The sequence below is a fragment of the Sorex fumeus genome, unplaced genomic scaffold, assembly GCF_029834395.1.
Source record: "Sorex fumeus unplaced genomic scaffold, SorFum_2.1 ptg000002l, whole genome shotgun sequence".
NCBI lineage: Eukaryota > Metazoa > Chordata > Mammalia > Eulipotyphla > Soricidae > Sorex > Sorex fumeus.
In genome coordinates, this window is record NW_026606059.1 from 25,950,832 (window position 1) to 25,966,472 (window position 15,641).

General features: G+C 38.8%; 1 protein-coding gene across 8 annotated transcripts in view; it reads left to right on the plus strand.

Annotated features, from left to right (window-relative positions):
* STAU2 (staufen double-stranded RNA binding protein 2) overlaps positions 1-15,641 on the plus strand; it is a 282,793-nt gene that overhangs the window by 141,035 nt on the left and 126,117 nt on the right. For all 8 annotated transcript variants that reach the window (XM_056113368.1, XM_056113359.1, XM_056113351.1 and 5 more), the window contains one exon: positions 111-418. In XM_056113368.1, coding sequence (XP_055969343.1) covers positions 111-418 — 308 coding nt within the window. The remainder of the gene's footprint in view (positions 1-110; positions 419-15,641) is intronic.

Below are 15,641 nucleotides of genomic sequence, written 5' to 3' on the forward strand. Positions count from 1 at the left end.
TCTCATTGCCTTGTTACTGCAACCAAGTGAAATCATTGAATTACTAGTGCTACCACATGTTTCTACTTGAATGTAAGTGTTATAACTATGTTCCTTCTTTTTATTTATAGCTCCAAAAGGAATTCTTCATTTGTCTCCCGATGTTTATCAAGAGATGGAAGCCAGCCGCCACAAAGTACTCTCTGGCACTACTCTAGGCTATTTGTCACCCAAAGATATGAACCAACCCTCCAGCTCTTTCTTCAGTATATCTCCCGCACCGAATAGCTCAGCCACAATTGCCAGGGAACTCCTTATGAATGGAACGTCTCCTGCGGCTGAAGCCATAGGTTTAAAAGGAAGTTCTCCTACTCCCCCTTGTTCTCCAGTACAGCCTTCAAAACAGCTGGAATATTTAGCAAGGATTCAAGGCTTTCAGGTATGAACCAAAAGCAAAAACAAAAACAAGGAAGCAGAACTCATTAGCCCCCAGTCCTTCATCCTTCTCCATCGGGAAGCTCATCCCTGCCTGCTCGTGTGCTCGGTATTTCGCACACATGCTAAGTTATTAGGAACCCAGAAGGCAGGAGAGGGAGCGAGACACGCACACATGCTGCATTTTCTTTGACAGTTTCTTTCTATCCAGTAATTTTCTGCTGCCTGGCTCTCCTCCATTTTCCTTCTTCCTTTTCTTTCTCCTCCCCCTCCCCCTCTTCCCCTCCCCCCGCCCCGTCTTCTAATTTTTAAAAACATTTTTCATTCTCTTCCATTTGGTCTTGATGGAGTGCATCTATTGTGCATCTGTTCTCTCACTTTGCCTTCCACAAACAAAAGCTTCACTTTCCTACATTCTGTGTTAGTGTCCAGCACTCCCGCATTTTTACAGAAGTATTGAATTTCCCCAATGATGGTTTTACTTGCACTGCAGTTATAACCTTGATGTTTTATTACTCGTACTGATTCAGGTTTGCCATTGATGATCCAACATCTGAGAAGTCTGTTCTCATAGGAGTTCATTCCGCATAGTATTAGAACAAGGGTGAAGTGCTTTCTAGTTGTTTGAGGCAGTAAAGACCTGCATTTGTTTCCCCCATCATGTTTTGAGTCCTCCGGGATAGCCCCTGCCTCTGATGGGACCAACAATTTGAGTTCACTGGGCTGGTGAGCCCAGATGTAGATGGATGTGGGGATGAAAACTTTCTCTGTTTATTCTTTGTTCCTTTTTGAGAACAAAGACAAAAACAAAGCGCCAACAATTCTTTACGAATAGAACTTTCAAAAGAGACGGTAGCTCTCAGAAGAGAAGATGCCTGTTTTCTGATTTCTTAGTTGCCTTGAAAAGCTTGTACTGGACTGTAACTGCTCACTCGATTGTTGTCTGCTGGTGTGATTTGCTCCCAGATTTCTTTGTTCTCACTCCCTCTGCCATCGTAGTCTTACTCCATAAGACCAAAGCCTGTAATTTCCTTTAGAAATCCTCTAGAATATATGTATTGTGTAGAATGATCATGTATTTATAAAAACTTTGCAAGTTCAGTATACAAAAAAAAAAAAAGATGGTCCTGTGTTTTGCACATGTGTGTAGGTGAGTCTGTGTGCTTTCCTTCACAGAAATAGATTCTTGCCAGTCTATTCCCAGGTAGTCTTTAATATTTTTGATTAGGATGTCAGTCTGTAATTAAAGAAGCTGTTATCATTTATTTACTCTGTTCTCTGAAATTTTAAACAACCTAAAGTTAAAATTTTAAAAAGATTTACCTTAAGAATGACGGTAAAATCATTGTTAATAATTTTTCAAGAAACCCTGACTCATACAGCTATATTAGAAAAATGCCAAGTAGCTTTTAGTTCTAGCTATAAATATGCATAGGGTGAACTAGAAACAAACTGATACAAGGAAATAGAATAATGCTGCATTTTACTGAAACAGAGCACACATTGCATTTAAGCCTTGACTTGACTTTTTGGTTGAAGATGTTATTATGGTAAATGTAATTTTGCTGCCAAAAAATTACTTCATTTAAAAACAACAAACAAACCTCGATATGTTAATTCTTGGCAAATGACAGCAAATATCACTTTGTATTACTTTGGTCTGAAAATGTGGAGTCCTTTTCCCCTGTTATTGGACTGACTGCTCAGACTTCTCCTTTTTAAAACTTGTGCTAAGATAATGTACCTTTAATTATGGACAAGTTAAACATTTCCAAATTCTGTGCTGTCATTCCCGCCCCCCCCCCCCCCCCCCAGGTGAGCACAAAGGTGTTTATCGCTGTGCTTCTTGGGTCAGGTGAGCGGGACACCTAGGCAGGGACTGAGCCACTGGCAGAGTCCTGAGGGTGACTCAGTTCCTGTCCAGGGACCACACATCCGTATCGCACCACCCAAGTTTGTCTTCACAGGTCACCATTTCATGTGTATTGACCTGCCTGGCAGAAAAACGTGTAGATAATTTCTATTTCTTAAATGTTTTCATGGGACTGTAGCTTAGACATTATAGGGGCAGTTTGTTATGGATTTCCTTGTTTTTGTTTCTGGAATTTAAAAACAATAAATTCTTTTTTTCTGTGTCTCTAGGTTAGTGCTTTTTAAAAATATATATTGTCATCTTGTATATGATCGCTTATTGAATATTGTGAAACCCTTTCTTTGGCCTTTCTTTTCTGTTGGAATTGGATTGAACTTTAGACCAAAGCCATTTTAAGTGGCAAGTATATGGTAGTACAAAGTGAAAATGTATCAGTATAATGAAAACTCAGTTGTTCCAATTTTTAAAAAATTACTAATCTTTAATTGAAATTTATAAATTATAAATCTTATTTTCTCACTAGAATTTAAGCTTACATCTTTTAGCTTAAATCCATAAACGTAGTGAAAGTTATCATAAACTTAAAGTTATGAATAAAGCTAATTTTATGAAGCAGAGTGACTGAGACCTTTGCATATTCTCAGTTTTTCTTCTAAGCCCTGTTTGGCTCACCTTGAGGTTTTAATCACATTCGAAGTTTTTGGATCTCTGTCATAGTTAATATTTATGATTCTTTGAACTTTTATTTGGTATATTTTAAGTATTCCCTCTTAAAACCTGAACATTCTTATTGCATTACTATTTTTTTAATAACAACAGGTTTATGTCAGTCATGCCATGAACCACAGGCAGTGTCTAATCTGGGCAGTGTGCTTCCATACCTTTTTATATATTTCACAAAACGTCTTTGTAATAATAGTCATACCATAATATTTTAGGGCTTCTTGTTTTATACCTTGAAATTATTTCATTATAGTACTAAGATATTTCAAAATCAATCCACTCTTAAGAAATTAAAGAGAGACTTTCTTGGAATACTGTACATTTTAAATAAGGTAGGTGGTTTTATTTTGTTATAATTTACATTATTTGAAGTTTTTACATCTTTAATATATAAAGAGTTTCCTTGTTTAAATGGATAATTAGAGAAATGTTTAGATTGGAAAAGAAAAATGATTTCAGCAAACCACTCTTTTTAAGTGGATTTGATTTCAGATTTATCCTCTGTGCCCCTCCTTGGGTTACCCAGTATTGCTTTCGAAACCATAGAGTAAGGTGTGATAAGCTAGGTTTATTTTTCTCATGAAGAATACAGAGAACAGGGGCTGGAGCGATAGTACAGCGGGTAGGACGTTTGCCATGCATGTGGCCAACCTGGGTTTGATTACCAGCATCCCATATGGTCCCTCGAGCACTGCCAGGAGTAATTCCTGAGTTCAAAGCCAGGAGTAACTCCTGAGCATGGCCAGGTGTGACCCTAAAAGCCAAAAAAAAAAATTCAAAGAACAGGGTTGAAGAGATAGTATATAGGTAAAGACATTTACTTGCATGAAGCTTACCCTAGTTTGGTCCAGGCACTGCATGGTCCCTAAAGGACCACCAGGAGTGATCCCAGAACACACAGCTGGGCGCAGTCCACTTCCAGCGGGACCCAAAACCCAATTGGCCACAGCAACAGCAAATATATAAAATCGAATATGTATAATGGTTGAGATGTTGATTAAATTAATAATCAAGTTTTTCAAAATCAGTTATGTTTAATGGAAGGGACTTTTCATTATTGTGAGCCGAGAACGTCAGGGAAAGACTTTGAAACTGCTTGAACTTTAAACTTGCTTTTCAAACATAATTCAAACATAAAGCACTTCAACTGATTTTATGAAGATCAATATGATTATAGCAGACTTCTTTTATAGACATGGTCTTCTTTAAAATATTTGTGTTTAGCATATGTGACATATACCATGTGGTAGCAATATGACCTTACTACGGATTGTGTTGCAGCCGTGTTGGGAGTGGGAGGCTAGCCAGTCGGAGAACAGGCATTGTTTCTCTCTTTTTTCTCCCCCCCCCCAACTTTCAGTAATTCACATAGTTATCATCAGGTGGCCATTTGTAGCTTTTTAAATTTCCTTTGGAGCGATAGCACAGCGGTTAGGGCATTTGCTTGCATGCGGCCGACCCGGGTTTGATTTCCTCCATCCCTCTCAGATAGTCCAGCAAGCTACCGAGAGTATCCCGCCTGCAGGGCAGAGCCTGGCAAGCTCCCTGTGACATATTCAATATACCAAAAAGAGTAACAACAAGTCTCACAATGGAGACATTACTGGTGCTCACTTGAGCAAATGGATGAAGGAGGACAGTGCTACAGAGGACAGTGCTACAGTGGCTTGCTCGAAGAATGAGTGATCTGGGAAAAGATAGTATAGAGGCTAAGTGTATCTTTTACATTCGCATGCAGCTCACTTGGGTTTGATCCCTCGTAGCACTTAGGATCTCCACTGAGCGAGCCCCCCAGGAGTGATGCCTGAGTACGGAGCCTGAGTAAGCCCTAGCACCATGGGCTGTGGCCCCAGGCCCCTCACAGTATTGGTGTAGTCCTGGTGGCCTGTGAGTGCCAGCTCTAAGCTGCACATCATCACCTGGACCACTCTTGGAACCTTCAGGCCCATGTTACTGGCCGAGAAGTTGTTGGACTGGCTTCTCTTAAATATATATGCATATTCCCCCATTGAAAATTTGTTCTTGACATATAAATTGCCATGTCATTTCCCAGACCAGTTTTCTTCAATCTTGTGGAAGGAAAGGTTGCATAAACTAATATGTTTCTCAGAAAACAGTGAGCAAAACATATTTGTAGATTTGGCTTGGGGTTAAAATTGACTAATTCCTAGTCAATGTAAAAATCCTTGGTTTTATCCTTTGCTGTTTGTTGAAGATCTTGAGGATAATATGGGTTAGTATTTATTGACTTGTAAAGGCTTGGTCTGGGCGGGAGCAATAGTATAGCAGACTGGGCACTTGTCTTGCATTGCAGTCAACCTGGGTTTGATCCCCTGCACCATTTGTGGTCCACCAAACACTACCGTAAGTGCTGCCTGAGTGCAAAGCCAGTAGTAAATCCTGAGCACTGTAGTTGTGCCAAAAAATTAAGATGTAAAATAAAATTAAATAAAGGCTTGGCTTTCCTGAAGTGCTTCTAAAGCTCACATTTATCCTTCAGGTAGTCAGTCCAAGGTTGTGCAAATTGATTACTGCCTTGTTAAACTATGATGTACTGTCGAAACTCCCAAAGGTATGCTAACTGCATATCATGTAGCAGTACTTCGTAAATCCCAGTAGATTTAAGAGTAATTTAGTTTGCTGAAGGCTATCAAGGGAAATTTTTATTTAAAGATGGAACTCCTGTTACACATAAAGATGTACTGTGGTGAGTAATAGTAGTATGTGTAAGAGTCATGTTTACCTTGAGTAAAACAATTTATTATTACTGCATAAAAAAGTTCAGGATTATCACCAGTCTAAGTCATGGTAGAATGCAACCATGGAACTCAAAAGGACAAAGGTACACATCTCGAGTGTTGTTGTATCTTACTTTGTAAGATGCATATGATAATGCAGAGAAAAGTAGTAGGCACAGGCAGCTGCTCCTGCTGCAGTGATTTTGATGTAGAACAGAAATGAGATACTTGGGGCCAGAGAGATAGTACACAGGGAGGGTGTTTTCCTTGCATGCAGTTGATCTGTTTCAGTCCTCGACATTCCATATGGTCCCCCAAAGCCAACTAGGAGTAAGCCCTGAGACCAGAGCTAGGAATTAGCACTGAGCACTGCGAAATGTGGCACAAAAACCAAACAAAGAAATGAGCCACTCTAGAGCAGAAAAAAGTAGCATCAGTATGTGTTCTCCCCAAATAGAAACATTCATGGCTGCTTCTGTTTGTATCAGAAGAGATTTCAGTTCAACATGAGTCACATGTCTGGAGTTATTTGAACATCAAGTATTTGAAGAGAAAGAAATTCTCTTTCATTTAAAGGTGAGATTTACTTTTTCAGAAGGGATTGGCAATGGTATGACTTTTATTTTTTATTTTTTGAGTGATGTGAGATTAATTGTAGAATCCATCAGGAATCTTCAGGACAGGCAGGTACCTGTGTACCTCTGCTCACTCTTAAGTCAGGTTGAAATGCTCTCTTTTCTTCCCTCCAACATCCGGCTCTTATGATTTCATTTCATGGGGGACAGTAGCTAAAATTTCATATTTATTGTTCTCTATTCATCCAGGACAACTCTTGAGAAAAACAGTGTGGAATACTGCATGTAAAGGATTTCTGCATACTGAAGAAAATCTTACATACCAGGGGCATGCTTCATTTAGGACCTAGATGGGTAAACAAGACAATGAAACCAGCATTCATTGATTGACGTGTCATATCAGCCTGTGAAGTGGCATTATATACACTGTTTTATGGTGAAAGCAGAGCACCCGTTACACTTTCACATTTTCTTTACAAATCTTTATATTAAATCACATTCTTGTACAGTGTTTAAGGAAAATCTCTGTAAGTGGGACTAATTGGTGGTGGTTTATTTATGCCTTTAAGTATATATGAAACTGATTCTGAGTCATTGAAGAACTCTGGCTTTATTGACCTGGACCTTTAAAGCATTTTGTTCTAAATTTTGTTGTTGTAGGGTTATATGAATATGTATTTGAGGACTATACAAAGGAAGATCTTATTAGTAATGTATTTTGCTCATTATCTATATGAAATTTGAATTTAATTTTTAAAAAGAAATACCTTTTCTTTTTTTAATTAGTTAATTTATTTTTTTTGCTTTTTGTGTCGCACTCAGCGATACACAGGGGTTACTTCTGGCTCATGCACTCAGGAGTTACTCCTGGCAATGCTCGGGGACCATATGGGATGCTGGAATTCGAACCCAGGTCTGCCGCGTGCAAGGCAAATGCCCTACCCGCTGTGCTATTTGTTCCAGCCCTGAATTTAATTTTAAACCCTGACAGATTTTAGCATCTTGGAAGTTCTGCCATTTTAACATGGTCACACTAGAAAGACTTAAGTACCAGAGATAAAAGGGATATTTGGAAATCTTTCAAAATGTTTTTATAATGTTAAAGTGTTAAGAAATAACACCTTATAATGTTAAGAAAAAAACCAGAATGTGGTCGTAGGGAAACATTTGGGAAAACATGGATTACTGTTGGGAATTAAACAAAGTTCACAGTTTAAAAAATTCTTAAGAAAAAGCTAATAGTACTTCAGAGTAGTTTTCAGTAATTTCAGAATGTATGTGAAAGATTAAATGCCTGTGAAGAATATGAAAGCCGATATAACTGAAGAACAAGAAATGGAGCATGGTTCATCCTCTCTAGGCAGATGCTTAATAAATAGCTCCATATGCTGAGTGATGTCCCGGGAATTGAGACAAGGGTAATTGAGACAGGTAAATAAAACCGGTGTGCAAAAGACAGCACCACCAGAAATTTGCCTTCTCCTCGGCACCAGTGTTTGAACATTGCGTGGCAGTTTGTTCAAAAATAAATTTGTAGCACACTGCATAAGATAATAGATGAAATGCCTGCCTCAGAGAACAAGAATGATAACTGGGAGTGACCCCTCAGTGTTCCCTGGGTTTAGTGAGCCGTGTCAGGGGCATGTATGGGAGGAGCATCGCTGAAGTCCTTAGGAAAAAAATCATAGCAGAGGAGATATGTGAAATGGTGAAGAAGGAAGGGAATCTCAGAAGAAGCTCAGCACTGGAAACATGAAAAGACAGTGTTTCAGTAAATGCTTAGAGTACAAAGTAGAGCAAGTCACAGGGAGACTGAAAAATGCCCCGTTTCAGTTTGAATTTCACGCTTTTTTGGGCTCCATCCAGCTTGGGAATCCAGGTGATGCTAGGAATCAAACTAAGTTCTCAGCATGCAAAATGGGCACTCCAGCTCTTTGCGCTCTCTCCCATCCCTTGAAGTCTGAATTTTAGTGTCAGAACCTGCTTGCTTGCTTTAAAAAAGGGTTTGGTGTTGCTTTCGTATTTTACAAAGATAATTCTCTGAGTGATGTAAAGGAGGAACTAAATTTTAAAAATCTGATTAGCTTAGTAGCCAGCAGATAGACTAGTGTGATTTTTGCATGAATCCAGGAGAGAAATAAACATTGAAGGCAGAACTATAAAGGAGTGGGATCCAGGGACAGTGACCTTAGATACTTTTGCCCTGATTTATTTTGAGTCAGATAATCCTCTCAAGGTCTTACCATTTTGTTAAAAATGCCAAAATCCCATTTTTTCTGTAACTGAAATAATTCCTCTCTTGAACTGAATTCTGAGAGGCTGCTTTCATTGATCTTCCAGGGTGGAAACTGTATTGAATTGTGCTGAAAAGTAGAGATGGTGGGTCAAGAGACTGTTCTCTTGAATTTGAGAGAGATGTATGTAAAAGATGAAGGTAATATGAAGGTGACATCTTCTAGGCATTTTTGTAATTTTTTTCAGTTTGGATGAGATGTGGGCTGGAGCCATAGCACAGCAGGTAGGGTGTTTGCCTTGCATGCGGCCAACCTGGGTTCGATTCCTCTGTCCCTCTCAGCCTGGCAAGCTACCGAGAGTATCTTGCCTGCATGGCAAAGCGTGGCAGGCTACCCGTGATGTATTCAATATGCCAAAAACAGTAACAACAAGTCTCACAATTTGTTGTGAGATGTTACTGGTGCCCGCTAGAGCAAATCGATTAATAATGAGAGGACAGTGCTACAGTGCTATGGATGAGATGTGAATACACTTCAGTGGTCACGATGGTCACGGTCCTCCCGTTGTTCATCGATTTGCTCGAGCGGGCCCAGTAACATTATGAGACTTGTTACTGTGTTTGGCATATCGAATACGACACGTCAGTGGAAGTTAATGAATTTAATTTAGATGTGTGAAACTTTAGTTGCCCATGGGACAACCAACTGGGTTTGTACAATAGGCAGTTTTGTAGGCATATGTAGGCAAATGGACCAGAACACACAGATTGGAGACATAGAGATAGCATTCAAATTATAAAAGAAGTTATGGTTGGTTCGGGAAGATGGGTAATGTCCAGAAGAGACTCCTGGTGGATACAAGCATATTCAGATTAATTTTTCTGTTAATTCCACTGAAGTATATTGAACACCCTCCATGGGCCAGTATACTTTGGCTCTGATAACATCACTGTATCACTGTATCACTGTCATCCCATTGTTCGTCGATTTACTTGTCTCTATTCCTCCCAGACTGGGATTTTAGCAGCCTCTCCTTACTCATCTTTGCCAACGATTGGAGGCTCTTTCAGGGTCATAAATGCCAATCAAGGTTTTTGTCCTCGAAGAGTTACTGCTAGAGTTGGAGCATGGGGGTGACCTGTCGCGCTGGAGGGACAGATGGAAAGGTAGACTATCATCTCTGAACATATGAGCCATTCACATGGTATCAATATCCTAAGGTTACAATTGCTTAGAGATTAATTGTGAGATTTATTATGGTTATTTATGAGGAGAAAGCATGAGCAGTACCCTTCAGCTCTAGTGTCAAAGATCACGGTCCACGGTCCGGTCCTCCCATGTTCACTGATTTGCTTGAGCGGGCCCAGTAACGTCTCCATCATGAGACTAGTTGTTACTGTGTTTGGCATAGCGAGTACGTCACGGGGAGCTTGCCAGGCTCTGCCGTGCGGGCGAGATATTCTCGGTAGCTTGCTGGGCTCTCCGAGAAGGGCAGAGGAATCGAACTCGGGTCGGCCATATTGGCTGCGTGCAAGGCAAACGCCCTACCGCTGTGCTATCGCTCCAGCCCTAGTGTCAAAGATAACTACAATATTTTATGTTTTAATCAACTTACATTGAAGTGTATTTTATACACAATAAAATACCCATTTTCATTGTACTGCTTGATGAGGTTTTTTTGCTTTGTTTTTCATTTGAGGACCTCACCTGGCGATGCTCAGGGGTTACTCCTGGCTCTGTTCTCAGTAATTACTCCTTGCAGTTCATGGAGGACCATATAGGATGCTGGGGATCAAATCCGTGTCGGCCACATGTAAGGCAAGCGCCCTCTCTGTTGCATAATTGCTCTGGCCCGTGTCTGATGAGTTGTGAAAAAGGTATATACAGTCATATAACTACCACCTTAGTCAAAACCGCCAATTAATTCATATTACTGCAAGGAAAAGTCCTTGGTGAGCATTTGTGACCTGTTTTCCTCATTTTCCATGGCTCTTAATAACCTGGATATCCTTTGGATACTAAAGATTACTAGTGAAATTCATCTTTTTGGGAATATTGTAAAAGTGGAATTATACAGCTTGCTTGGTTTTATGTATTCTTTTACTCATGTAAAAATTTTGAGAGTTATGATATTGTGTGTTTCCTGCTATTGCAAATCACTAGTCTATTTTGTGGCTATATAACAGAGATGATCAGTTTACTGTTGAAGTTTAAGTTTTCAGTTTGGGACTGTCATGAACAAAACTATTTGTGAATATTCATGTACAGACATGTTCCCCAGTTCTCTATGGCAGAATACCTTGGAGTAGAGTTCTGGGTCACATGGTCACACTTGTCTTTTACATTGCAAATACTTTCTCCTGACTTCTGGCTTATCTTTCATTATCTTAACAGTGTTTATTTAAAAGTTGAAGAATTTTTAACATATGGGTAATGCCTTTTTTGAACCTAAGACATTTTTGATCATCCCAGTGTTGCAAAGATTTTCCTTTTCTAGATATTTTATAACAGTTGTTTTTTTTTAGCAGTTTTTATGTTTAATACCAAGATCCACTTAAAGTACTCTGTGTGTGTGTGTGTGTGTGTGTTTGTGTTTTAGGTGAAGGTTGAAGTTCATTTTCCCCTTAGATTAACCAGTTGTTTCTCTATCACATATCATATATATGTATACAGATAGATATAGATATATACCTATGTGTATTATATACACATATACATATATATACTTGTATATATATACATATACATACATAAACATACATATACATCACATACATATATATACATATATATATATTTGGGCTGGAGCAATAGCACAGTGGGCAGGGCATTTGCCTTGCACGTGATGGACCTGGGTTCGATTCCTTTGTCCCTCTCAGAGAGCCCGGCAAGCTACTGGGCATATCACGCCTGCACAGCAGAGCCTGGCAAGCTTCCCGTGGCGTATTTGATATGCCAAAAAGAGTAACAAGTCTCACAATGGAGACGTTACTGGTGCCCGCTAGAGCAAATCAATGAACAATGGGAGGACAGTGCTACAGTGCTACATACATATATACATTCATATATATATATATATATTTTGTATGTGTGTGTGTGTGTCGTCTGTCTTCAGTCACTATAAAGATAATCTGTTTATTTCTGATTTTCACCAGAGGCTGTTCTTTGTCAGACACGTTAACCATTTGTTTCTCTATCATATGTATGTGTGTGTGTATATATGTATATATCTAATCTATATACATAATATGTATATACATACACATATATTATATATACATACATATGTAGAGAGAGATTTATCTATATATCTGTATCCTTCTTTAGTCACTATAAAGATAATCTATTTATTTCTGATTTTCACCAAAGAGGCTATTCTTTGTCTGAATTGTGCATGGGTTCATTAACTTACGAGGATGGTAAGATAGTGTTTTTTATTGTCCAGTTTTTGTTTTCCAGCTTTGGAAAGCTTCTAGCCCTTGTTGTTTTTACATTTTTTAAAAAATCTGTTTTTATCTCCCTTAAGAACTCTCTGTTTTAGGTTTGTTGATATTGTTCTACAGGATTATGAGAATATTTTTCTCCCTCTTTTGAATTGTGAAATTTCTCTTCATATGTTTTTAGGTGTATCAATTCATTCTAATTTCATATTGAACCCATATAGTAAATTTCTATTTCAGTTCCCATATGTAAAAAATCTAACAATTTTATTCTGTTCTTTTTAGATCTATTCTTTGAGATTCTTTATTTGTAGAGTCATTTATGCCATATTATTCCTTAGCATATTTATATGTTCTGAATGTCTATCACTAGGAGTCAGTTGGCTGCCATATTTCTGAACATGCTTCATCCTATCCTGTATGTCTCTAACACCCTTTTTTTTTTTAAAGATTTTTATTAGTGAAATACCATCAGGTACAGTTGTAGACTTACAAATTTTTGTGCTTGGGTTTCAGTTATACAATGATCCAGTACCCATCCCTCCACCAGTGCCCATTCTCCATCATTTACATTTTTTTTTTTTAATTTTTGCTAGTGAAACACCATGAGGTACAGTTGTAGATTTACAAATTTTTGTGCTTGGGTTTCAATTGTACAATGATCTCTAATACCCTTTTGTCAGAATAGGCTGTTGTAGCTAATTTGCTGTTGTGACTCTAGTTGGGCCTGAGCGATAGCACAGCAGGTAGGGCGTTTGCCTTGCATGCGACTGACACGGCCGACATGGGTTCGATTCCTCCACCCCTCTTGGAGAGCCTGGCAAGCTACCGAGAGTATCTTGCCCACACAGCAGAGCCTGGCAAGCTACCCGTGACGTATTCGATATGCCAAACACAGTAACAAGTCTCACAGTGTTACTGGGCCCGCTTGAGCACATCGATGAACAACAGAAGGACAGTGACAGTGACTCTAGTTATCTTTCTCTTCTGGGATTTTTTTTGTTTGTTTGTTTTTTGGGACTCACTTCGGTTCCCTGGATTGTGAAACTGCAAGCTCCCTCCTGGTGACACCTGTCACTTAATTCTCCCAGCTTTCCCTGTGGCTTTTTCTCCTGTGGACCTCTGCATAGTTATGAGACTGCTGAACCTCAGTTACTGGTGCTTCCCTTCTTTGCCTCTTGGCTTCTAGTATTTAGCCCCTAAATTTAAATCAATTTGACAGCGTTCGTGTACTTCTAATTAGGCAAGAACGCCTCAACTTTTGTTACTTGAGCTTGTTTACTCAAGGAACTTAACTCTCAAGTGAAGGGCTAGAGTCTTTCAAATCTCATTGAAGCCTTCTTTAGTTTCTGTCTTCTTTTACATCCAGCCTTTGTAGTCTTCCAGTTACATGTAGAGTTTAGCAATCAGCCAGGACTTCGGGTACAATTTATATTCTAGATTTAGTGCTGTATACCCTCACTTACCAAGTTATTTTCTCAGTGTCATCTGTCACCTCTAAACTCTTTGCACCTTTAGCTAGTAACTGAGCTGACAAAAAAAATCCCTCAAACAAAAACAGCAATAGATTGATTTTTTACTTTTATTCTTTTTTTTAATCATTTCTTTTTTGTGTGTGTTACACCCAGTGATACACAGGGGTTACTCCTGGCTCTGCATTCAGGAATCACTCATGGCGGTGCACGGGGGAGCATATGGGATGCTGGAAATCGAACCCGGGTTCGCCGTATGCAAGGCAAATGCCCTACCTGCTGTGCTATCACTCCAGCCCTATTTCTTACTTTTAATCGTTTTGGTCTTTTAACATCAAACTTTGTCCTCTTATCTGCCTGCTTTTGTTAATATTTCAGTGTCTTCAAATAATTTTTTTGGTGAAGATTTTATTTTGTTATGTGTTAGAGGCTTTGTCCAGTGAATTCATTTTTCCATTAGTAGAAGCTGGAACTCTACCAGTTGTTCTTAAATATCACCAAGCTAACCCATTAATTAGTTAATTATTAACTGATGTTCTTGACATTTGTCCGGAGAAAATACCTCAAAATATGAGGAGAGGGATAAGGAGACTTGTCATTGGATTTATGGCCCGATCTAAATCCTAGATGATCTCATTCCAAGGTCCTTAGCTATCAAAAAAAAATTTATGCTTATCGCGCCTGTCTACTTGGAAGGTCCTAAGAGCATTCGAGAGCATTTGATTGTTTATCTAATCTGTGCTCAGTGTTTGTTGACAACTACACACTGAGTTGTAAGTCCTTCTGTGTTGCATTACAGGCAGTACAGAAAAGTTGAGCAGATACATCGAATTCATTTACGCCTGGGTTTGGGGTTTATCTTGTGTTTTTTGGTATTTTTGTCCCTCTTCATTCCTTTATACCACTCTCCTTCTACTGTTCTAGTGACTACCATTGTCTTCTTTAATTCCATGAGCTGCCACAAAGTTCTATTTTTAAAAGATTCACATATAAGAGAGACCATAGATTATTTAACTTTCTCTGAATTACTTCACTTAGAATATTGACCTTGAGGTTGTGTTTCCCTCCAGGAATCACACATTGGGTTTTGGTGTTGCACACTCAGCCACAGTGCTCACTGAGAGTTTTGCTCTTTTACCTGTGGAGCTTGCACAGAGCTTGGACACAGGCTTGTCAAGATGGGAGCATAGTCTTTTAGTTGTGATACTCACATAAGCACTCTAGAATTCTCACACCTTCCCTGGTGCTCACACATGTGGTTATTTGTCAGTGATTACTTAACAGGGGTCTCACACTTTCAGTGGCTGCACCAGCACACACTGGGGGTACTGGAGACCGCACTCTCAGGTCTAGCCACAGGGGTCCCAAAGACTGTGTGTGGGTGGCACTGAGAATTGAGCTTACAGGGCCATACCTCCACACCTGCAAGGCAGGTGCTTTTTACGACTGAGTTATCGAGTTGCCCCCAATTTTAGATTCAATTTTAATTTCTAGACTTCACGTACAGTTTTTTGTAAAGTTTTAATTTTTCTGTTGAGATTTTTTTATCATTGTTACAGACATATTTTCTTTTATGTCTTCAAGAACAGATATAGTAAGTGCTCTAAACACCTTGTCTGCTCATTTCAATAGCAATTGTATTGAATTTATTCTCTGCTGATTGTAACTTCAATTTGTTATGATTTACCTTTTCTTGTTCTAGTTTATTCAGATGATTTCTGTTCATTAAGTGTGAAAGAAACATTACAGAGAGTCTGGATTCTTTTACAGTCCTGTATAATAATTGAGCTTAGTTCTCTGAAGTAGTTCACTTGGTTGGAAAATTCTATGCCAATTACTTTTGAAGTCCATGGTTTGTATTGAGGCACTTTGTCAGATGTTGTGTTTACTTACTTTTAAGATAATTTGTCTTTAACTTTCAGAATTTTGGTTATGATGCGTCTTGGCATAGGTTTCTTTGTGTTGATTCTGTTTTGGACTTTCCCAGCTTCCTGAAGTTGTCAGTTTGTTTTTAACCAAAATTCATACATTTTCAGTCATTATTTTTCAAAAGAAAATTTTAGCCTCAATTACTACTACTACTTCTGAGACTCAGATGACACAAATATTAGATGGGACAATCTAAGCCTGTCCTAAATTAAGAACCTAATTCTTGTGGTTCTCTTCATTTTC